This window comes from Candida oxycetoniae (assembly GCF_023343755.2).
Source record: "Candida oxycetoniae strain CBS 10844 chromosome Unknown scaffold34, whole genome shotgun sequence".
NCBI classification, from domain to species: Eukaryota; Fungi; Ascomycota; class Pichiomycetes; order Serinales; family Debaryomycetaceae; genus Lodderomyces; species Lodderomyces oxycetoniae.
In genome coordinates, this window is record NW_026055490.1 from 157079 (window position 1) to 181640 (window position 24562).

Consider the following 24562-nt stretch of genomic DNA (forward strand, 5'->3'; position numbering starts at 1 on the left):
CGATAAATCCGGAAATGGAATCAAGTGAGGCGTCATTATGGAAAAATCAATTACTATATTTATTACATACATTTTCTAACAGCTTTCTATAATAGCTATCTAATAGCTTTACTATAATAGCACCCTAGCTCCCTAACAGCTTTACTATAATAGCTATCTCACAGCTTTTCAATAGCTTTATCATAATTGCTTTTCTAAAACTGCTTTATGATAATTGCTTTTCTATATAAACATGCTATAGTAACTTTACGATAATTGCGTTTCTCCAACAGTCTTTTACTACAACATTTTTCATAATAGTAGTATGTGGCTTTAAGAGCTTTGTAAATAACTTCACTACAAAAGTTTTCCTACAAAAGTTTCCCTACAAAAGTTTTCCTACAATAGTTAATTTATAATAGCTTTTTTATAATAGCTTTTCTACAGTAGCTTTCCTACAATAGCTTTTCTTAATTACCTCAGGTACAATGTACTCGCATTTTTTACTCTTTATATTCTCGCCTTCTCTTCTCGCCCATACCTTCTCTTCTCGCTACACCTTCTCTTCTCGCTACACCTTCTCTTCTTGCCTATTCCCAGTCACGCTTTTTTTCCATCTCCCTCTTTATTCAAATGAAATCGTGAGTCTTTATATCATGCATACAATGTATGTACCATATGCGTGATTCCAGGTTTACTTAAAAATAAGCATCACCTTTTCTATTTGGTACACTACTTTCTGTCTTTGCCTCGCCCACCCCCACTCCCCTCCTATTGTATCAAAGCCTTCTTGTTATATATTGAAACCTGTAACTTTTGTGACTTTTGAAACTTTTGAAACTTTTGTAACTTTTGAACTTTATTAGTAAAAGTATTTAAAACTTTCAAAGGGAAAGGGACCGATTTATATTCATCTCTTTCTACACCCAAATAAACTTTGAACCAAAAAATGGCACCTCCATCTCCTCAAGAACAATTTATTTTGATAATTACCGCCCTTGTATTACCACCATTGGCAATTTTCCTTGCTAAAAAGTATTCCGTCACTAATAAGGAGTTTTTAATTTCCTTGGTGCTAACCCTATTTGGACATGTACCAGGTCTGATATTTTCAGTTTATTACTTGGTATGCATTGATTTTCCTAGCTATACAAGACTACCAGATGCAGAAGAAACTCCAACAGATAATGAAGGGGATAACCACCCTTCTGTTGGTGTACAAGAACAAAGGTTGCACACGGGAAAACGTGTGAAAGGTAGCCTTCAACAACAGCCCCTGAAGCAACACCAGCAACAGCAACAGCAACAGAAACAGCAACAGCAACAGCCATACCGTGATGAAGTATCATCAGCGCCACAAACATCCACAAGCTCTAAAGCACCTTTACTTGGCGCAGGTGGTTTACCATCGTATCACGATGTTGTTCACAGTAACCAAGATAACAAGGTAAGTGATAATAAAACTCAACATTAGAAAATCAACATTAAAACAATTTACTCTTCCGTTCTGCTCTCATATATATGTATATATATAGATATATTCTACACGTTATAGGTATCAATGGCAACCATAGTTTTGGCAATGAACCCTTCTATATGGAAGATACTTTTCAGTCCGAGACTTAATCTCTCATCAAACGTTGAACCTATTTGAACTATCTCCTGTATCAATTCGGTTTTCCCTTTAGCTAAGGAAACCAATTCAAACATTAGATTTTTCAAAATGATTCTTGCTGAAATACAATGCGATAATAGCTCATAAGTAGTTGTTCTCAACTTGGCCAAAGTAGCTACGTTTCTCGCTGCCGATATAGTCCTTGCCATGTTTTTGATTATTATTTCCCAGTCAAGCACAATTGTTGAATGCATCTGCTTAACGTCGATGGTTTCGTTCTGCATATATATCGTTTCAAATGCCAACAAAGATCGTCTCAAATTTCTCTTACTCGTTACCGCCACTTGCTCATAGAAAGCTGATACGGCATGCTCGTCATTAGATGAAAATTTTACACGTTCGTTCTTTGAAACTTGGCGTAATATATTGCTGATATCCTCAATTGATGGACTAGGTATTCTAACTAGTAACGTCCTCGACTTAATCGGTGCGATAATGTTGGACACTGAATTACAAACTAAAATCAACCTAATATTGGATGAGTATTTTTCCATTGTTCTTCTTAAAGCCGCTTGAGCATCCCTACTCAAAGAGTCAGCTTCGTTTATAATAACTACTTTGAATCTATGCTTTTTGCTACTTTGGTTGCCAAAATCAACTTGCTCTGTAGATGCAACATCTTTCAATAAATCCTGAATCACAACACGATCATTATTCCCCATATCTGATGGTGTAATCTCCAAGTGATATGGTGAACTTAAAACATTAAACTCCAATTTACGATTAGAAGGCGTGACAAAGTTCTTAACGTCAATTTTCAATTTCTCAATAGAGGGACCAAATATCTCTTGCAAGGTACAATATATTCTAGTCTTTTTACCTGATCCACTTGGGCCATAAACTAATAAATGAGGAAAATCCCCGGATTTTGAAAGCGCCTTCAAGTTTTGGGTTATGTTTTCATGGTAGGACAATTGTGCTAAAGTCCTAGGACGGTATTTGTCTACCCAAAGTGACATGGCCTGATAGCAAGACGGAGGTGACTAGAGTATATAGAATACTGACAAAAAAGGAAAGATAGAAAGAATGAAAAAAAAAAAAAAAAAATCAACGCGTCAACTTTTTTCATCAAGTTACATTGGGGTTGATGGTTGTTCCATGATAAAAAGATGAATGATCTACAAAAACTTAGTAGAATGGAGAATAAAGAATTAAAAGGATGGAGGCAAGCAAATTGTTGTATGATTCATAAGACTATCGGTATTACTAATTTTTCCTAAACTTTTGGTTTGGTTCTCAAAAAATGTGTAGAGCATTCATATCCACTAGGATTCTTTTCCAAATATTTTTGATGGTAGTCCTCAGCATCATGCCACACTTTGATAGGTTCAATAATGGTGACGATTTTATGATTAGGGTACCATTCCTTTTGGAATTGTTCTTTTACTTGCCAAGCAATCTTGTTCTGCTCTTCGTCTGATGTCAATATTGCTGAACGGTACTGTGTCCCAACATCAGGTCCTTGTGAGTTGACTGTAGTTGGATCGTGCATTCTAAAGAAGATATCGTATATATTCTCAATTTTCAAAGTCTGTGGTTCATACGACAATTGAACACTCTCTACGAAATTCGTTGATCCGCTGCATACTTGTTCATAATTGACATTTCCCATTGTGGGGATACCATTAGCATAGCCAACTCTAATATCAATAAGACCCTTATCAGTAAACTGTTTCCTGAATACTTTCTCAACACCCCAAAAACACCCTGCTGCAAGTGTAATAATTTTTGAGGTTGGTGTTGTTAAAATCTTAGGCGATACTGTAGACGGCATACTGTGTATACTATCTGTCTGTGTATGTTTGTATGTTTGTCTGTTTTTCTGCTTGTCTGTTTGTCTAATGAATCAATTATGTCGAAGGTGCAATCTCTAAAGTTAGCTTTCTTTGTCGCAATGGCCTTCCATAAAAAGAAAGAAAAAAAAAAATCAAAATATAAAATGCTACCATGTTCCACACTTTTTCTTTTTTCCGAGTCACATGAGATGAGGTGCACATAGAAGGTGAGGTGCACCTAGAAGAAGGTGATGTCACATAGAAGGTGAGGCACATAGAAGGTGAGGTGCACCTAGAAGGTGAGGTGCACCTAGAAGAAGGTTCGGTTCAAGAGTATTGAGCCAAAACTCATTTTTCCTAGCAATGCGTGTCTCTATGAGTCGACATAAGCTGTGACACAAGTTTTCTAAGCAAGAAAAAATCCTCAAGAGATAACCTCTTTTCTCAGTAATATGCTTATACCGTCGCAACACCCCCCAAAACCTTCTTCTCTGTCCTCTCCCTCTTCATCATCCTCTTCATCACTATCATGTCCCACTCTCCAAGGTCCATACTCTCCACATCCTCCATCTCCATACTTTCCACATCCTCCATCTCCATACTTTCCACATCCTCCATCTCCATACTTTCCACATCCTCCATCTCCATACTTTCCACATCCTCCATCTCCATACTTTCCACATCCTCCATCTCCATACTTTCCACATCCTCCATCTCCATACTCTCCACCTCCCGCTTCACCATTAATGCTTCCCCCCCCCTTTAGGGAAACTCCTCTTGACTGCTTCAAGGGCGTATCGTTGCAATGGCCTCTGCTCATACTCGGGCATCGCCAATACAAAATCATACATAAACGGGTCCCCTTGGAGTCGATTAGCTACTTCCTCTATAAACTACATCTCGACCCCCCAAACACCCCCCAAACACTCGCCAGATTGCTTCATACTGTCGGTGAAACAATAGCCTATCAACTAATAACTTATCAACTAAGCTTCCAGTGCAGTACCCTAGGGTACTGCACGGGATCAACTAGTATAGGATTATATGATAGTAAATTATAGAGTATTCGAGTCGTCTGGAAAATAAGGAGGAACCCGATGGGGCCAGCGGTGCCTACAAGATATACATCTATAAGGTATACCTAGTATGTTTTTACCTCTACCTAGTATGTTTCAATATTTGAGCATAGATCAAGAAAACATTACTCAAATATTTACCAAATATTTACCAAATGTTTACCAAATGTTTACTTAATTCTCGCATCAAATGCAAGCATTTGATGCTCGTATTTCTCTAGTCATGTTGTTCCTCCAGGTACTACCCCTCATCCTTCCATACCTACCCATCTCAGACATACTCTCCCTCAACCTCGTCTGCAAATCAGCTCATGCCATCGTCTCAGACCCGGCCCTTTGGACCTCCCTTCTCTCCCAATTAACCACCACTTCCAAAAAGATCCCAAAATCTTCCCTCCCCTCAATGGCCCATCTTCTTGAAAACCCACTCACTTGCTTGGACTACTACTCCAATAAAAAGCCTAGACTACAGGTCCTTATGATCTACAAATCAATCGACAAGTACTATACTGACCTAGTAAACTGCTCAGACTACCACAACCTACTCATTCTAAACCACTTCTACACCCCACAAGACCAATTGAAAATGCTCCGCAATCTCCAAAAATACAGTAAAATCAACTACACCACTAGATCCCTTTCCAATGATAAGTTGCTCAATCTTATGGAAATCTTTGAAAACACGCTCCTCCGTGAAATAGAAATTCAATATGATTTGAAAAATTACTCAAAACTAAACCTGTTGGCTCAATTGTTGGTCTCAATGGATAGTACTGAGACATTGATAGAGTTTTATCTACAAAAATGTATCTACGATGTGGAAATAGAGAGTATTGACTCTTTGATTTCCCTACTCAATACACAATCCTCCTTCATAGACACATACTTCCCCATCCCCATCATGCACAAAGTCAGCGAGGAACTCATCTCAAATAACCTCCTCAGATGGATCAATACTACCACACACTCAGTGCCAGACCTCTACAAAGACCTAACAAAGATACCGAATAAACTACTCCCCTCTATGAATATCGGACCGTCCTACCCCACTCTTGTCTCCGAGCTCATCGATATGATGTTTGAATCAATTGCAAGAGAGTACCTTAGAGATCAAGTAATCAAAATGAGAGCTCACTTTACCACTACACAGGGGTTTGATATTCCCCTGATCCAAGAAATGATCACCTCCACAACTACTTGTCTCTCCCGATTATCTATATTCTCCTCCTACTCGATCCTCTCCCTCCAAGAAGACCTCGACCAAGCCACCCTGGATATTATCACCTCCCTCATAGACTCAATCATAAACCACCTCAAACCGGCACTAACTGCTACAAACAATAACTCCCTTGATTTCTTTCAGCTGGTGAATACTGCCGACTCAATTATCCAAATGCTACACACTTTTACAAACCACCACCACCTCAAGCGGTTAGAGGCATTGGTGGATAAAAGTATTGCAGATGGCCTCAATCTCAGTATTGAGGTCCTCGTGAATAAACTAGACGTGGAGATCGACTACTCCACCCCTGGGTTCGGCACTTCCCCTCAAGCTTTAACCGCTACAGCCCTCCTAGCCCAACACTTGGATACCCTCAATGCAGACAAATCTATAGTTAATATCTTTCAACAAGAACTCGCAGAGAGGTTCTTCCAACTAGTCGTCAAACAGATAAAATCAACTCAAGTCTCTGTCGAAGCAGCGCCCCGCCTCATCTCAGACTTGAACTTGTACTACGACTTCTTCCTGCAAAGACCAAACCGCTCACAAACAGTGCCGCTCTTCTCCTCCTTGAAAAATATAGGCAACCTCTTCCTCATCAGCGGCACCGACTCAAAGGCTATAGCCAAGTTGGCGAGCGACCTTTCCAAGTTTAATGGCATATTCAACCAGGAGGAAATATACGAGTTTGTTCAAAGAAGAAGTGACTGGAATTTGGTGAAAAAAGATGTGGAAAAACAAATGTACGGCTTTATAGAGTGTAGTATAGTATGATTAGGATTACAACATACATTTCGAGGAACAGTGCTCCTCAACAGATCTATAAGGCTCTAGTAGTTGCTAGATAGTCGGGGATGGATCAGTTCCCCATAAATTCTTACTGTCTCTTAAAGCTCCTCAAGTACAAATACTGAATTGTATTCGAGTTTGTAAACCAAATAAAATTTATTCTATCAAAAATTTTTATACAACATAAAAAGGAAGAAGGACTTTTCTCTCTATAATATTAACTCTTCTTCTTAAAACCAAACAAGCTCCTTCTTTTTTCTAAAGGGGGAGGAGGAATTGTTTGTGCTACTCCGGAACTATTACCAGTGTCCAACTCTGACTTTGAAGCCCCCGAGACAAGTGATTGCTTCTTTTCCAAAGTTGTACGTTTGAAGCTCCCAATCCACGATTTTTTCTCTTTAACCTCTTTAACGTTTTCCTGGTTCAAAGTTGCAATATCGTTACCGCTGCTGCGTCTTGATAAAGAAGATTGTGCACCTTTGTCATCGTTTTTCTCAAATCTGAAGCTTTTAAACACATCACTTGAAGACGAAGTTGGCTTTTTAGTTTCGTTTGGCCCCGTGAATGAGTTTAGCGAGGACAAATCAGATCTTGTGTCAACATCGTTGGCAGAACCAGTGGTGGTGGTTTTTGATTCTTGGTCTGTTGTGCTCACTGTGCCGTTACCGTTACGTATAGAAACATCAAATTCTTCTCCGTTGTACATTGTCGTTGGGTCAAATCCAAGATACTCGGCACTTTCGTCAAATTGCAATTTCTGGTAAAATAAGATGTATGCACTAGCTAATCCTGGCCCATTCCCAAAAAACCTCATCACATAATTGTCCTCAACCAACTCCACTGTTTCATCATCAAAAAGCAACCAAAGTCCAGCCTTGATCTTACAGATTGAGACATAATGTCCATGCATTGGCCCTCCTCCAATGTGTATAACTAAAGCATAAAGATCGTATAACACATTATCATGAAAGTCATCGGTCGTATTGAATAATCTTAACTTAAAGGGATAGCTGATGGAGTCAAAAAGCTTGACCATTTTACCGATTTTTTCGTCATATTTGAACCTCTTCAAATTAATGACAAGAACCTCGGGCAATTTCTTGATTTTTATAGTTTTTACAGCTTCTTGTAGTGATGAGCATGTATTGCAATGGAATTTGTTTTGATTTGTTAATGTTTCTGATTTGGAAAAATTGTTCAAGGAAAAGTTCAAGGAATAAGCACTATCACCAGAAGGAATATCAATAGATAAGTCCAAAAAATGTTCATGTTTTGATGTTACAGTCTCACAAGACAAACATTTGGTTTCATTAGTAATCAAGCCTTGAAATATATTATTGCACCAATTCGCAGATGGTCCTAATTCCCTGTTTATGCTTTCTATGATCTCATTGATTAAATAGTTGAAAAATTCGTGAGCATCATGATGCATGTTGTTTTGTTTAAATAGGTAATTTTTCTCCTTTAACTTTGTTATAAAGTAATTTGGAGAAACCACGCCTATCGTTGATTTGTTCTCAATCATGCTTTCAAACATATCTTTTAAAGCATATAATAGTACGGTTTCTTCTCTTTGGTCATTGGGCAATTGCAAAGATGTGTCGAGGTTGATGATGGGTCCATTGATCAATGCTGATCGTTTCCGCTGATCTGCATTTGGGTTGACACTGAAAGCATTGATTGGATTAACAAGATTTGCCTCGGGCTTCGGTATACCCACAATAATAGCGCTAGATTTAGTATTAACTGTTCCCTCTTGAGTCGTTTGTAGTGGTTGATCGTTCAATAGCATCGATGAGCTTTGAGAATAGTCCATGGTACTGCCACTGCTATTGATGACAAGACCACCGTTACCATTACCAACTTCAGTTGTGTTTGAGACATTACCGGCCTTTGCTGCTGCTGCAGCTTGAGCTTGATTCAATGTCGGTCTTGTAATCAACACATCCAACTTCCAAAACTCGGGATTTTTGCTGATAAGAATCCTTTGCTCCAAAGGCAAAGCCTCACAAACACCAGCTTTTTCTATAAACTTATTATTATTATTAGTTTCTTCCTCGACTACCGTAGAGGCAACATTTGTAGAATTGTTAAACTTTAAGCCAAAAAGTGAACTTTTTCGACTCAGCTTTGGCCTCTCTTCTGAGTTTATGCTTGGTACATTTCCTTGTTCTTTCAACTTTTTCTGTAATAGCTGATCATACTTTGCTGTGAATCCATGGAATTTAACACCATTCACAACCAATTTGGGTTCATGTTTAGTTTGCTTGTGCTGAACTAAACTCTTTCGAAAAGATTCAGTATAATATAGACACTGGAGAATTGAGTTACAATAGCACGTATTTCCAAAATTCTCCATTCCAAATATTTTAGAAGCTCCATCTCCAAATGGGAGACTATCGTTTGACGCGGACATTTCCGAAATATCATACCACAACAACACCACCCTTTTTGCCTCAATGTCTAACTAACTACTATTCCTCCAAAATGTTTCTTCCCAATACAAAAAAAAAAAAAAAAAAAAAATTAAAAAAAAAAAAAAAAAAAAAAAAAAAAAAAAAAAAAAAAAAAAACCTGTTAAAATCAGGATATCTATTGATTACGAAAGTGGGAAAAAAAAAAGGAAATAGTTATAGTGGGGGCGAGCCAATGCCTCTTCAAAAAATATTGGGGCAAGCTGGAATCGAACCCAGAAAAAAAAATTGTTGGAATCAAACACAGAAAAAAAAAGATAGTTGGAGTAAGCTGGAATCGAACCCATTGCCTCTACAAAAAAAATTGGGGCGAACTGGGAATCGAACCCAGGGCCTCTTCGAAATTTAATGCTCAGGATATTTGTGAGTTTAACCCAAACGAAGAATCATACCACTAGACCATTCGCCCGATTGGTGAATTTTTTTTGCTCTTGGTCAAACAAGTGATTCATCATTCAATATGAAACACTATTGAGGAGACCGAGATAGTGTTGTAGCAAGCTGCTATATGCTGCACTACTATCGAGCAGAGCGAGATAGTGTTGTAACAAGCTGCTATATGCTGCACTACTATCGAGCAGAGCGAGATAGTGTTGTAACAAGCTACTAAGTGTTGTAGCTGCTAAGTACTGCACCACTATCTCGCTCTGCTCGATAGTGTTGTAACAAGCTACTAAGTGTTGTAGCAAGCTGCTATATGCTGCACCACTATTTCGCTCTGCTCGATAGTGTTGTAGCTGCTCGATATTGATGTCCGACTTTCATTTTTTTTATTTGAAATGGCTGCGAAATTTTATCCTTTAAGCCAAAACGATTGCAAAATCTACCAAAACAACAAATACCCCAATGCACAATAATTAAATATCCCAATGCACAATAATAAAATACCCCGATACACAACATTATATGCCAAAAAGTGACTTCTTATATAGTAACATAAGAAAAACCTATAAATCCCTCTCACCCGGTGCTTTGGTAAAGTTACTCTTCAAATCTTTCGCGAAGTTAAACTTTCTTGAAAAAAAAAAAACTGAAAAAAGAAAATTAAGATAAATGAATAAAGGTAAGTAGTAGTAGTAGTAGTAATAGACCAATGATAAACGGGTGTCCCAAGTTCTCCATTGATATTGACTTGGATGGTGACGACGTGGTTTTAGATATTGTTCAATTTCGTCTGATATTTGCATTAGTAACAAAGAAAGGAGTATACATTTATAACCTGTATAATCTATTACCATTAACGTACCATGTCCGAAATCAAGCATCGATTGAAAACAACGGTGTTAATATAAAAGCAATAAAGAAACTCATCAATGAGAGTTCATTAAAGAGACAAACTGTATTGAACTTGTATGTGCTAACAGACTTGAGCTTCCTCCTAATATATCAAATTAAAATTGATTATTCAAGTTCGGTGTTTACGGTGTATAATAGTAATGAGGAATTGATACAGCTGGGTTTCCCATTGAGTGAAGCTGCACTGAAGATTTCAATTACAAACTTTATTCGGTCTGCAACAAAGGCAATTATCCACGGCAATGAAGAAACAGTGCCAAATTTGGAAAACGTGGAGAGCTTTCAAAACAATGCGATTAGTGACGAAGTAGAAAGTTATGAAGTTGAAGCTGTAAAATTGTCAGTTTACAAGATATTGAAAATTGGAGTTGCGACTCGAAAAGAAGTCTGGCTACAACCAGACTCTCATAATCTATTCGTTTTCAACTTTGCCAATGATTCAAACGAAGAAATTAAAACAGACTATTTGCAAGTGGTGGATCTTTCCAATTTTGAAAGCAAGTTGATTGACTTGACAAAGTTTGACTGGTTCAAGTATCGTGTCAGATACATTGCATATAATGAGTATTTCAATTACTTCATCATCGAAAATGAGGAGCAGGAAATATGGCTTTTGAAGATTGTTGATGGTGATCAAATTAGGGGATATTTGATAGCACGTGAGTATCTGTTTGAATGGATAAAATTCAATCCAAGGGCTAACTTTTGTCTTGCAAAATGTGGAAACACGCTTAGATTGTTAGCTTTGGAAACAATGACCATGAGCCTTTTGAAAACAATATCGATCTCAACTACAACTACAAATACAAATACAAATACAAATGTAGTTATTAGGTGGTCAATATGTGGCGATTTTTTTATATTCTTGGAAGAAACGGGTAATTGGAAGGTTGTTAGCAAATTTGGAAACACTCTTTTCGATACGCGAGAAGTGTCAAATGAATTAGAAGACTCCTTAAATGATGATGATAATGAAAATAAAAAGTTTTTGAAAGCAAGTTTGATTCACATCTCAGAGGACCTGAACATGCTCTATGTGGTTTCCCAGGATGGTAGGAAACTATACTTTGTTGCTCTCTCCAATATCAACAATGGAATTATCTATGATCAAGCATATTTGACACTAATTCAAGATTATCGGAACTTTATCAGGTTCCCTATTCCTACAAGACTCAAGAAACTTATACGGCAACGCGACAACTACATCTCCAATAGTCCCCTAACTACAAACAATGCACAATTGACACTTTCCAAAAGCAAAATAAGCCAATTGGCTACATCTTACGGGGACTCTTTAGCGGTATCTACTCCGTTTGAGACTGGCGGATTGATTAATCATATACTCTGGTTCAACTTTAAAACTCATTTTGTTGAGCTGATGAATATTGTAAATCATTTTTGGTTTCAAGATTATTTAATCATAGTTAATCGAAAAGACAAACATACTTTGGGTGATGATAATTATGATGACGATGATGACGATGATATTGATAATCATCATCATCATCATCATTATGATGACAATAACAAAGACAATGTAGCTGGAGAGGGAGAGAAACATTTAATTGATGAGTTGATAGTCTTGGATACATCTCGTACCAAGAATGGGATGGGTGGGGAAGATTTGGTGTTTAGCAGCGAATTACTATTATGGAAGTACGATTTTAAAAGCACTTTTATCGATATTCAGCTAGTTGAAGAAGATGACACTTCTTCACAAGTTGTTATTTTAACTAGCGACCATAAGATAATAGTTTTGGAATTACTGACGAACAAAACGGTGGAATTGAATTCTGAAACAAAGCATTACAAGATATTCATCACCGTTAGTAGAACGATCCATCTTGCATCGCTTCGACACAAACTAGATTTAAACAATGTAGTGCAAAGCAGCATGATACAAAAGAGACATTTTATATTTCTTTTACGGTCGGGGGATTTGTATTTGCTCAAAAACCTGAGTCGATCAACATCAACGTCATCACTTAGTGAGAAATCTAGCAATGGAACAAAATCGGCTAATAATATGTACGATTTGATAAGGATTAGTTCAACAATTGAGTTTTTCAAGTTTGCAACTATTGTTTTCCAAGAAGCAACGAAATTTGTGTACATGTTTAATGGACAGCATGTTTTAATTTACGAACTCGAGGAAATGGTTGACAAGGCATCTAATAAGCACCACCACTTCAAGCTGGAGGAGCTAATAGAAGAAGAAACTACGTTGACCCCAATTGTTATTGAAAGCGAAAATATACAACCAGTGTCAATTGAAGCGTCTCTAACAAAATCAATAAATTTAATAGGATTGGAAAACACGACAATCAACACTCACAATCCCAATGGGAGTTTCATAGTGAAACAGCAAGTGGTGCATAAGCTCATTCTTAACAATTTCATTGAGTTTGATTTGTTGCACAAGGGGGATTTGCAGAGCACCTATAACAAATATAAGTTATTTAAAAACTTCCAATTCTGTATGGAACTACTTTTATTTAAACATTTAACTGACGAAGAGCCATCTTTAGCCTTGAAAAGATTATGTCAATTAATTGAATTCACCGATAATGCAGAATCCATATACATCAATTGTTTGCGCAAGATTGAAGCTGGATATTGGGAGAAATTTTTTACCGTGATAAACACCACTCCCGAGAAGTTTATGAACCGATTGATTAAACTTGATGATGTTGCTTTATGCTACAACTACTTGATAGTTTACTTAAACTACAAGAGAGACGGGGATCCAGACGGGGATCCAGACGGAGATCCGGATGGAGATCCGGACGGAGAGCTGGTGGAAGAGACCACCACCACCACAACAACAAGTGCACAATTAAACCAGTTTGATAAACGTATTATTCTTAAAATAGTGAAAATGCTTGAAAAGGCAGGCAAATGGGATTGGTGCTTTGAACTTTCTAGGTTTATAAAGGTCTTAGAACCATCTGGCGAGTTCCTAAAACAAGTAAGAGCCGAAATTGTATGAAATATAGTAAATCAATCCTTACCATATCTTACCATATCCTCCTTCTTATTTTTGTATTGTATTCCTTTTTCGCAGCCAAAGACCTGTATACAACCATGAACCAACCAATTTGCACCTTTTGTCATAAAGTGCCGAAAAAAAAAAAACTGGCACTAGGAGATATCACGGAATAACTTCACCAGTTAGAGCTGATATCACCGGCTAGAACGTCTATATATTAGCTTACACTGCGTCCCGCCTACCCCCCACCTACTTTTGGATAATGACATTAGCTACAAAGTTTGCCGAAACTACGCGCCGTTCTGCAACGGCACCTGAATTGAGACTCCGAGTTTTACAATTGTATCGCAGATTTATAAGAAACTCTAAAGAGTTTGCTGATTTGTATGAGTTGGATATGCCTGTTTCCAGTATTAAGACAAAGATAAGACAAGAGTTTGAAAGGCAAAGGTTTATGAATGATTTAGAAGTGAACAATATCCTATACATGAAGGGACAAATGGAGTTTCAAGAGTTGGTAAATTTCTGGAAACAACAATGCCATGTAATGAGGTATTTCAACGATCAAAACGCATATAACACAGTAGATAAACACGATTTTGTAAAGAATTTTTTGAGGGGGAATTAAACAAAGACAGATCGTGCTGGTGACGAGCTAACTAGCTTTTCCAAGCTGTTTTTCTTTTTTTTTTTCTCAAATTCTAATTAAAGACGACTTTTCAAGCTGATTTCAATAAAACATTAATATAGGGCAAACACGCTACAAGATGATAGAGACAGGATACTAAATCACTAGCTAGTGTATAGGGTATAAAACAAAGGGAAACCTAAACTAAGAAATGAAAACATTCAACAGAAAACTCGACTTTTTTTTTTTTTTTTAATTCTTCTTTTTCTTTATTAACTTTACCTTCTTTTGGAGCAAAAAATTCTTGATGTAGGGTAGGTTTTGACATACACTATTCCATAACAGCTTCTTCCATTGGAGCTTCATCAGGGTAGTCCAAGTCTTCTTCGTCAATGCTTGCCTCTTGGTATTGTTGGTACTCACTTACCAAATCATTCATATTTGATTCGGCTTCAGTAAACTCCATTTCATCCATACCTTCTGAAGTATACCAATGCAAGAACGCTTTTCTTCTAAACATTGCACTAAATTGGTCACCAACTCTCTTGAACAATTCCTGAATTGAAGTAGAATTACCAATAAATGTAGCAGACATGTCCAAATCTTTAGGAGGAACAGAACATACCGCGGTTTGAACATTATTTGGAATCCACTCAACGAAATAAGCTGCGTTTCTAGTTTGTATCTTGTGCATTTCATCATCGACTTCCTTAACCGATACTTTACCTCTAAAGAACGCAGCAACTGTTAAATAACGGCCATTTCTAGGATCCGACGCCGCCATCATATTCTTAGAGTCAAACATTTGCTGGGTCAACTCAGGAACAGTAACAGACCTAAAGGATTTAGAGCCAATTGAAGTTAAAGGCGCATAACCAACCATGAAAAAATGTAATCTTGGGAAAGGAACTAAATTAACTGCCAACTTTCTTAAATCAGAGTTCAATTGACCTGGATAACGTAACGAGGTAGTAACACCAGACATGACTGAAGATACCAAGTTGTTCAACTCGACATATGATGGCTGTGGCAATTTCAATGTCTTTTGACAAATGTTGTATAAAGCTTCATTATCGATGCAAAATGTTTCATCTGAGTTTTCCACCAATTGGTGAACCGATAAGGTTGCATTATATGGTTCAATAACGGTATCGGAAACCTTTGGCGATGGAACAACAGAAAAAGTAGCCATCATTCTATCGGGGAACTCCTCTCTTATTTTGGAAATCAATAAAGTTCCCATACCAGAACCAGTACCACCACCCAAGGAGTGAGTGATTTGGAAACCTTGTAAGGAATCGCACCCTTCAGCTTCTCTTCTAACGACTTCCAATACTGAATCAACTAATTCTGCACCTTCAGTATAGTGGCCCTTGGCCCAAACATTGCCAGCAGAACTTTGACCAAAAATATAGTTATCAGGTCTAAATAAATTACCAATGTTTGATGTCTTGACATTATCAATAGTGCCAGGTTCTAAATCAATCAAAACTGCTCGTGGGACATATTTTCCCGAACTTGCCTCGTTGAAATACACGTCCAATTTTGACTTTTGCAAAATATTATCGCCAACATAGTTTCCATTGTTATCTAAACCATGCTCGGTACAAATAGTTTCCCAAAATGCTGCTCCCTAGAAAAAAAAATGGCCATGTTAGTTGAAAGTTGTTTTTAAATAGCGACACTAGCGACACTAGCTACACTAGCGAGCGAAGCGAGCTAGTGAGCAACAAATTGTAGCTTGATACAACACTAGCGAGCGAAGCGAGCTAGTGAGCAACAAATTGTAGCTTGATACAACACTAGCGAGCAAAGCGAGCTAGTGAGCAGCACATTGTAGCTTGATACAACACTGACTAGTAGCACATTGTAGCTTGATACAACACTGACTAGTAGCACATTGTAGCTTGATACAACACTGACTAGTAGCAATTTGTAGCTTGATACAACACTGACTAGTAGCAATTTGTAGCTTGTTACATCTCTGACTAGCTCTGCTTGATAGTGAGCAGCACTTTGTAGCTTGTTACAAAACTATCTCGCTTCGATCGATAGCGTTGCTCTATAGTGAGCAGCACTTTGTAGCTTGATACAACACTATCTCGCTCTGCTCGATAGTGTTACTCGATAGTGTTGCTCGATAGTGTTGCTCGATAGTGTTGCTCGATAGTGTTGCCCAATAGTGATGGTGTTGCTTAGTGTCACACTAAAAAAAGCAATAACGTACGATTTGGTTACCACATTGACCAGTTGATAAATGAATCTAAAAGAATTTATGTTAGTACTAATAATGAAAATGTAAAGAGCATCAAAAAAAACAAAAAAAAAACAATCAAAACTCGTGTGTCCAAAACAATTAAAAGGCGTCAAAAAAAATTTGTTAGGTGTCAGGTTGTCAAGTTGTCAGTTTAAGTTGTCAAGTTGCCAGTTTAGTAACTATTTGGCGAAAGGAATAATGGACCGGGGATGGGGGGGAGGGGGGATTTTGGATTTGATTTGGACCAAGGTGTGTGTATATGCCCCTGTATATCTATATCTCATTAATTGTTTTTTTTTTTTTTGATCTGGATAATAGACGAGTCGTCAAACATTTGTCATGATTTTTACATACAATCTCTCTCATAACTCCCTATTGATAAATGAGTAAGATGTGAATGAATTATATAGATTGTGAGATAATCTCCTAGGAAGATTGAATTCGATTCGATTAATACTGTTCTCAAACCCAGGATATATATAAAAGAAAGATTTCAAAAACACGAATATTTTGTTGTAACTTAAAAAAAAAAATTCCTTCTCAATTTTTTGTTAGTGTTTATGTTTTGTGATAAAGAGGAGGAAGGTCACGTGAAAAAATAAAGTGAGGAATGCAAAGGTGAAGAACTAGCTAATGGTAAAGGAACACTATTGAGCAACACTATCGAGCAGAGCGAGATAGTGTTGTAACAAGCTACAAAGTGCAGCTCACTATAGAGCAACACTATCGAGCAACACTATCGAGTAACACTATCGAGCAGAGCGAGATAGTGTTGTATCAAGCTACAAAGTGCTGCTCACTATAGAGCAACACTATCGAGGGAAGCGAGATAGTTTTGTAACAAGCTACAAAGTGCTGCTCACTAGCTAATGGTAAAGGAGTAGCTGACAGTAAAGGAGTAGTTAATGGTAGAGGAGTAGCTGTTTATGTTTTGTGATAAAGAGGAGGAAGGTCACGTGATGAAAAGGGAAGGCTTAACTAGCGACAACGCAGTGTGCTCCACTATTTCGTTCTCGTGGGCAGTTTGTCAGTGTGCTCCACTATTTCGTTCTCGAGGGCAGTTTGTCGGTGTGCTCCACTATTTCGTTCTCGAGGGCAGTTTGTCGGTGTGCTCCAATCTCGCTCTGCTCAATAGTGTTGCTAGAGAAGCATCTTTGCATTGATAAGCTAATGTCTATAATTTCCATAGATTATATATTTATTGGATATTTAGTCTTTTTGATATCACTTATCCATTTGAACTGCTTTGTTATTCAATATGGGTATGTAAATTTATGTAGTCAAGTGTGTCCAAGTTAGATTAGTATTTTTTCTACCTTGTAAAAAAGTTTAGGATGTTAGAGATGCTACTACACTAGCATAGTTTCGTTAAAACAGGTTGATAGAGATTGTATAACAGGTTGATAAAGTCTATAGAGAATAGATATAGACCATCGAGCAAAGTGAGATAGTCTGATGAGAGTGTAGATATAGACTATCGAGCAAAGCGAGATAGTCTGAGGAGAGAGTTGCTAGTGCTCCACTATCTCGCTTTGCTCGATAGTGTCGATAGTCTGAAAAGAGAGTTGCTAGTGTGCTCCACTATCTCGCTTTGCTCGATAGTGTCGATAGTCTGAGGAGAGAGTTGCTAGTGCTCCACTATCTCGCTCTGCTCGATAGTGTCGATAGTCTGAGGAGAGAGTTGCTAGTGTGCTCCACTATCTCGCTTTGCTCGATAGTGTCGATAGTCTGAAAAGAGAGTTGCTAGTGTGCTCCACTATCTCGCTTTGCTCGATAGTGTCGATAGACTGAGGAGAGAGTTGTTAATGTGCTCCACTATCTCGCTTTGCTCGATAGTGTCGATATAGATTATCTCGCTTTGCTTGATAGCCAATTGTATAAAACAATATCTTACATAATATTCTATCATATTGGCAACAAAATGTATTCATTATCTACTATATAACCTCTAACCCCTGATCCATATATCAGAAAACTCATTTCTGCTTACAATTTCTGCTTACCATTTCTGCTTACAATTTCTGCTTACCATTTCTGCTTACAATTTCTGCTTACCATTTCTGCTTACAATTTCTGCTTACCATTTCTGCTTACAATTTCTGCTTACCGTTTCCAGTTAGACGTTTCCGCTTACATTTCCGCTTACATTTCCACTTACATTTCTCGCTTCACTCCATCCCTTTTTGCTATTCCTCATTACTTTCTCAAACACTTTAGATAATCGTCACTGTAAAAATTCCCCATAACACAGTAATTACCATTAAAACACTTGTCGGAAATTTTTGTACCATTTGCACATTTTGGTACTCCAGGTCCATATCTATATTGCATATCGGCAAACAACTGATTAAACTCTATATTTGACTCGTTTTTCAATTGCAAAAGAACATTCTCATGCCAAAAAGTACCATTCAATGGTGCATACTCAGGCCACTTGTGTTCAGGATCATATAGATCTCGAACAGAATACTCCAAATGCCAATTTGGCTCCTCTCCGTTATTAACAAATGTCTCGTTTAAATGCGTGTAGTAGTTGTAGGCATTAATGATATTGAAACTCTCATTTTCAACCTCGTAATATCTCCACGATGGATTGTAGTTTGTTAAGGGGGTAACTGATTGCGCAACCCAGGACATATTGATGATATCTTCAGCTGTTTGACTCGTATTGGAGGAGTATAAAATATGAAATTGATCTTGATGTGTGTGTCCGTAGAAAATGTTTGCAATGGTATAAGGTGAAAACCTCTCCACTATTTTACCAAATATACGTGATTGTAAAGGTAATGTATCCGCATCCGTAACAGGAATGTGTGCCATTATCCAAACTCTCTGACCTTTTGCTTCACTTTCTAATAATTCCTCAATTAAAAACTCCCATTGACCAAATAAATCGGGATTTGTTGAAATATCAATGTATGACCACAAATTCTTTTGATAATAACAGTTTGAGTTTAAGCCAATAACTTTTAATCCACGGTTAGTCACATATGAAAATCCAGCATAGTGACTTTTGAGCTCATTTCTATCACTTTCGTTAAACCATCCATTGTTTATCCATAAATCGGCCATCAACTCCTCGTTCCAGTGGTATGAGTTGTTGAAATCGTATTTTAAGGGCGATATTTGGCCATACGGGAAAGTATCGTGATTACCCAACGAAGGCAAAACTGGTATATTGTTCAAATAATGTTTCATCAAGTTAAATGATCTAATCTCGGCTTCTTTCGTCACAGCAGGTGAACAATGAATCACATCATGGTCAACCAAATCACCAGTAAACACCATAAACTCGAAATGTTTTTCCTCATTAGCCCGAGCAATTTCTAATAAGGAGTTGTTCATTAAAACTTCAGGTGAGTCGGCAAGGTATGCTCCAAAGCTAGTTGCAGGGACATTTTTCCAGTTCCAACCTCTATACTTTGGAAAATCGTAATACTCACCTTTTATATATGTATTGTTTTCATTATAATGGGCATCGGGGTAAAATGATAACCCAGCAATGGATTCATTGGGGTGGAAAGTTTTATAGTAATCTGTAAAGTTGTAGTTGGCATCTGGCAATACCTTATTGTAGGATTCAGGCAAGGCACAAGGGGTCGATGTACAATTAGCTTCAGCACCCAAAGTATATCTCAATTGGATATGAAAATCTGTCACATGCAAAACATTAAATTTTTCCGTGTTGTTTGTATAGTTTGGCTGGAAATAGTGTTTTGGCTCTTTGGCTGGCCACCAGTTTTGAACACCATAAAATTCATCAACATCTTTTGTTTCAGGTAAGGCGCAATCACCTTTACCTTTGAAGTAGCAGTAGTACTCTAAATCCAAATCACTAGATACGTTAAAATTCTTCAATAATTGAATAAAGTCGTTGTCATAAAAGTTGACCAGGACGCCAGAAGCAACACCCGAGTCGTAGTCTTGGTCAAACTCTTCAAAGTTTTTCGAATCTGTAGAAACGAAAAAATCGTTATTGTCACATTTGCTCTCTGTATTGTTATTAATGATTAAACAATATTTGAAGAGCAACAAACTAACCAAATGAGTCTTATCTGGAAACTCCTCAATCAAGGACTTTCCATATTTGATTCTTTTTTTGCATTTGTCGCATTTCGAACCAGTCGAGTTTGTTAGATTAGACAAATGGGAATTGATGAAATCGATTTCAGGGGCAGATAAATCTTCATAAACAGGGTCAATAAGATTACCTCTTTTGGCAATTGAAGATTGAATCCTTAACGAATCATACCCTGGAACAGTATAAGCAACAACAACAACAACAACACTAGACACCACCCAAAGGAAGGAGAGTTGACAAATTGGTAGCATTAACGGTTTTTTTTTTTTTTTTTGCAGCTATTTTGACATAAAGGTAAATAAAAAAAAATCCCCTTAACAAAGTAATACCCCCTTAGTGAAAGATCCCACCTAAGTGATTTGTATTATTAGAAGAAAGAACAAAAAAGAACAAAGACAACAAATAGGCTTTTTCAGAGATAAATGATGGCTCTATCAATATCTATTTATATTCCAAAAGAGAGATATTCCCCCTTCATTGAACAATAAGTTCATGCAGAAAGAAAACTAGGTGTTATAATTTGAAAAGAAACTTTTTTTTTTCTTCTTTTTTGTAACAAGGAAAACATCATCACCATAATTTTGGTAGGCGCAAAAAACCATAATTGCTTTACAGGCCCGATAATACGAGGATAACCATCTTATTCATCGTTGAAGCCGACCTATTTCAAAACAAGCACACGTGCGCAAATTCATTCATTATTGTAAAATTAAACAAATTAGTCAATCTAATTAAACTAATCGTTTAACCAAAATGTAAGATGATATCTATTGTTTGAGAACAATAGATAGGAATGCAACATTAATAGTGTTCTACAGGTTTAGTAAAGTAATTGGCTTTTTTCTTTTTGATTTTTACTTTTTTTTTTTTTTAATTCTGTTCTCTGATAAAGCCGGTAGATGAGAAAATCAACACTAGAGTTGTCCATATGAAGTACACTGATCTCAGTTTGGAGTAGATCAAACCCGTGTGTGAATTGAAAATTTGCTTTAGATGTCCATATATCAACACGTGGTTTGGTTTTCCACTGCATTGCTTTGTAATGAACTTAGGGGTATATAGGGGGAAAAAAAGGCTTTATCCCATATTGTTGAAAAGGAACTAAAATATTGTTTAAAAAAGAGACTAAATGAGCAAAGCGAATCTAGTCGATAGAAAGAGTAGATAGAGAGACTAGACTAATCGAAAGGAAGACTAGTCTATAGAGTGTAGATAGAGTAAGTGATATATACTATAGAGCACACTAACTACACCAACACTGACTAGCGACAGAAAAATCATTAGTACTACTTTGGAGATCTCATAGTGTTGATGAATAGGGAATACGATAAGAGAAGAAGTATTACCTCATATCTGAATTTAGAATTAGAATGTCTAAAATTAGTAGTCCGAATGTATAGGGATAGGGAAGAATGGCAGAGCCACATGTTTTGTAAGCAAACCAGTCCAGTCAAATATAGTCCAAGTTCTAGTAAAACAGTCCAGTCAAATATAGTCCAGGTTCTAGTAAAACAGTCCAGTCAAATATAGTCCAGGTTCTAGTAAAACAGTTCAGGTTCTAGTAATACAGTTCAGGTTCTAGTAAAACAGTCCAGGTTCCTGTCCAGGTTCCAGTTTTGTAAGTCGTGTTTGGTTACTCGCAAAGCTCAGTCTCATTACAATATTTCAATATTGACACCACACAAAATTTTTTTAAGTACAAACAACTTTCAACAAAGTTTGTCCTCCAGAGACTACAACTCTACAACTCTACAACTCTACAACTCTACAATTTGTCATTGTATATTCATCCTTCTCTTCTCGCTTTCTTTTTTCCGCCAGATTTTTTTTTTTTTATTTTTTTTATTTTTTTTTTTTTTTTTTTGCTGTTCTTTATCAACACGAAGAAGAAAGACAAATTTCACATTGGTTTTCACAAGGGCAGGTTTTCATCAAGGAGATTTTTATTGTAAGCCAAGGTTCCTTTTACTCCCTTTTTCCTGGTAATGTCAGTTTCTATCCAGAATAGGACAATAGAATTCCAACAATGTGTCACTACGTATGAGAAGATAAACAGGAAGCAACAACAACAACAACAACCAGGTTTTATAAGGGCGAAATCTACATCGCATCACCCCCAGCCTCCTCCAAAGAAATCACAGTTCAGCCAACAGGCAAGTCTTATAGCGAAGGATATATCGCATGTTACTGAGCTACTTGGCAAGCTAGCCATCTTGGCAAAGAGGAAACCTTTGTTTGATGATAAACCCATTGAAATTGGAGAGCTCACCTATGTGATTAAGCAAGATATATTTAGAATCGAGACAAATATCCAGAACTTGCAAAAATACATCAAGGGCGAAGCCTCGATAAAAGTGGATTCTCAAACTACACAGTATAGTAAGAATGTTCTCACTTTGCTCAACTCAAAGATGAAGAACGTTTCTGGAGAATTTAAGAATGTTTTGGAAATTAGACAAAAGAATGAAATCATGAACAAGAATAGACAAAACAATTTCATTTCTTCAGTGAATAACAATCGCTCGTTGAATAACGCATTGCCATTAAATGCTGTTGTTAGCGAGTTCAACGATAGTAGACGGTCTGAATCATTATCGAATCTTAATGAAAATCCCTTTCTCGTACAAGAAAATCATAAACTGAGTCATGAAGCTACTGCAGCAGCAGCAGCAGCAGCTTCTGATCCGGCAATGGTTTCGCCTTACGATAATTCGGAGTATTTGTCTTTACCAAACCAACAACAGCAACAAATGCTTCTAATGGAGGAACAAAATAGTGGCCAGCAGTATTTACAACTGCGGAATCGCGCAGTGGAGAATATCGAGAGCACAATCAACGAAGTGGGAAACTTGTTCCAACAGTTGGCAACTATGGTGAGCGAGCAAGGCGAACAAATACAAAGAATCGACGCAAACGTCGAAGATATCAGCTTAAACATTAGTGGCGCTCAACGAGAGTTGTTGAAGTATTACGCTCATATCACGAGTAATCGATGGTTATTCTTAAAGATCTTTGGAGTATTAATTATATTTTTCTTCTTGTGGGTCCTCGTGAGCTAGGAAGAAAAGATAATTTTCTAGTCATTGGAACCTTTACCTTTAATGCAGACACACACATACACATACACATACACATACACCTTGACACCTTGACACCTTGACACCTTGACACACAGATTCTTTCTATATATTTATACTTGTAAAACGGCACTTTGTAAAGTTGTAGATAAAGAATGTAGGTCTCCTCGATTGGGCTTTTTTGGTCGTGTACTCTCGATGGTAACTTTTTTTTTTTTCCCTACTATCGATTGTTAGAGTGTAACAAATCTCTGGTTAGAAACCATTCTTGAATCTTTAAGATTATCATTGAGTTCTTACTGATAAGGCCATAACTAAACCCCACCACTTTGTTTTTGAGGTAAGGTGGTTTGTAGAAAATAAAGCGAGACGTTAAGCAAACAGTTATATACCTACTTTAGAGGTTGGTTCTCTTATTTGCCTAGGTAGATTCCACCATTAGAACAAGATTTGTTACTCGCATCGTTTAAGTAAAGATAAGGGTAAAATAAAAAGTTGAGATAATGTGGGGATATTTCTTTGGAGGCAGCTCACAGCAAAAGAAGGACTTGCCCAAGAAGGCTATAGTCGAGCTTCGTGAGCATATAGCAACATTAAATAAAAAAAAGAACCATTTACTGCAGCAAATGGAAGATCAGGACCAGATGGCACGGAAATATGTTTCATTAAAGCAAACGAATTTGGCCAAGAATGCATTAAAGCGTAAAAAGGGGTATGAGACCAACTTGATGAAGGTTGAGAACCAAATAGAAACTTTAGAAACGCAGTTAATATCTATCGAAGGCGCTAATTTGAATCTAGAGACGATGAAGGCAATGAAACAAGGAGCTACTGCAATGAAGCAGATACACGGAGAATACAATGTAGACAAAGTCGAAGATACAATGGAGGAAATAAGAGAGCAGGTTGAATTGGCGGATGAAATATCCGAGGCTATATCTAGACCAGTTGGTAATGAGTATGTGGACGAGGACGAGTTGGACGAAGAATTGGCCGAATTGGAAAGGGAGAACAAGGAGCAACAACAACAGCAGCAGCAGCAAGACAAAGTCTCAAAAGTCAAACAACAGCAACAACCAGTGCAAAGAGAAGAGGAGTTGCCCTTTTTCCCTAGCGTGACAAAGAACCAACCCATCTCGCAAGATGACGAAGATGAGGAGGTCTTGAAACAACTACAAGCTGAGATGGAGTTGTAATACTAAATCCGGGAGTGTGAGTGAGAGTGAGAGTGAGTGAGAGTGAGT

The 24562-nt window shown here is 37.3% G+C and overlaps 10 protein-coding genes across 10 annotated transcripts; 4 read left to right on the forward strand and 6 right to left on the reverse strand. All coding sequences in view use genetic code 12, as the record gives it.

The window, feature by feature from the left end:
* Positions 1-928: 928 nt before the first annotated feature.
* On the forward strand, positions 929-1453 carry KGF56_004830 (uncharacterized protein; the record flags this gene model as incomplete). Its single annotated transcript, XM_049326309.1, has 1 exon — positions 929-1453. One exon carries the CDS (start codon positions 929-931, stop codon positions 1451-1453), a length of 525 nt encoding a protein of 174 aa, XP_049178171.1.
* A 68-nt stretch (positions 1454-1521) lies between these two features.
* RFC5 (replication factor C subunit 5) lies at positions 1522-2613 on the reverse strand (the record flags this gene model as incomplete). Its single annotated transcript, XM_049326310.1, has 1 exon — positions 1522-2613. One exon carries the CDS (start codon positions 2611-2613, stop codon positions 1522-1524), a length of 1092 nt encoding a protein of 363 aa, XP_049178172.1.
* Positions 2614-2870: 257 nt separating this feature from the next.
* Positions 2871-3428, reverse strand: MXR1 (peptide-methionine-S-sulfoxide reductase; the record flags this gene model as incomplete). Its single annotated transcript, XM_049326311.1, has 1 exon — positions 2871-3428. One exon carries the CDS (start codon positions 3426-3428, stop codon positions 2871-2873), a length of 558 nt encoding a protein of 185 aa, XP_049178173.1.
* A 425-nt stretch (positions 3429-3853) lies between these two features.
* On the reverse strand, positions 3854-4280 carry KGF56_004833 (uncharacterized protein; the record flags this gene model as incomplete). The annotated part of the gene is made up of 2 exons (XM_049326313.1): positions 3854-4205; positions 4252-4280. The coding sequence occupies 2 exons, from the start codon at positions 4278-4280 to the stop codon at positions 3854-3856; spliced, it is 381 nt and encodes a 126-aa protein (XP_049178174.1).
* A 2453-nt stretch (positions 4281-6733) lies between these two features.
* Positions 6734-8932, reverse strand: UBP13 (ubiquitin-specific protease; the record flags this gene model as incomplete). The annotated part of the gene is made up of 1 exon (XM_049326314.1): positions 6734-8932. The coding sequence occupies one exon, from the start codon at positions 8930-8932 to the stop codon at positions 6734-6736; it is 2199 nt and encodes a 732-aa protein (XP_049178175.1).
* Positions 8933-10083: 1151 nt separating this feature from the next.
* On the forward strand, positions 10084-13903 carry KGF56_004835 (RIC1; the record flags this gene model as incomplete). The annotated part of the gene is made up of 2 exons (XM_049326315.1): positions 10084-13269; positions 13481-13903. The coding sequence occupies 2 exons, from the start codon at positions 10084-10086 to the stop codon at positions 13901-13903; spliced, it is 3609 nt and encodes a 1202-aa protein (XP_049178176.1).
* A 331-nt stretch (positions 13904-14234) lies between these two features.
* On the reverse strand, positions 14235-16526 carry TUB2 (beta-tubulin; the record flags this gene model as incomplete). The annotated part of the gene is made up of 2 exons (XM_049326316.1): positions 14235-15536; positions 16515-16526. 2 exons carry the CDS (start codon positions 16524-16526, stop codon positions 14235-14237), a joined length of 1314 nt encoding a protein of 437 aa, XP_049178177.1.
* A 1830-nt stretch (positions 16527-18356) lies between these two features.
* ASM3 (Asm3p) lies at positions 18357-20492 on the reverse strand (the record flags this gene model as incomplete). Its single annotated transcript, XM_049326317.1, has 1 exon — positions 18357-20492. One exon carries the CDS (start codon positions 20490-20492, stop codon positions 18357-18359), a length of 2136 nt encoding a protein of 711 aa, XP_049178178.1.
* A 1734-nt stretch (positions 20493-22226) lies between these two features.
* On the forward strand, positions 22227-23300 carry KGF56_004838 (t-SNARE syntaxin; the record flags this gene model as incomplete). Its single annotated transcript, XM_049326318.1, has 1 exon — positions 22227-23300. The coding sequence occupies one exon, from the start codon at positions 22227-22229 to the stop codon at positions 23298-23300; it is 1074 nt and encodes a 357-aa protein (XP_049178179.1).
* Positions 23301-23821: 521 nt separating this feature from the next.
* SNF7 (ESCRT-III subunit protein) lies at positions 23822-24514 on the forward strand (the record flags this gene model as incomplete). Its single annotated transcript, XM_049326319.1, has 1 exon — positions 23822-24514. The coding sequence occupies one exon, from the start codon at positions 23822-23824 to the stop codon at positions 24512-24514; it is 693 nt and encodes a 230-aa protein (XP_049178180.1).
* Positions 24515-24562: the final 48 nt, after the last annotated feature.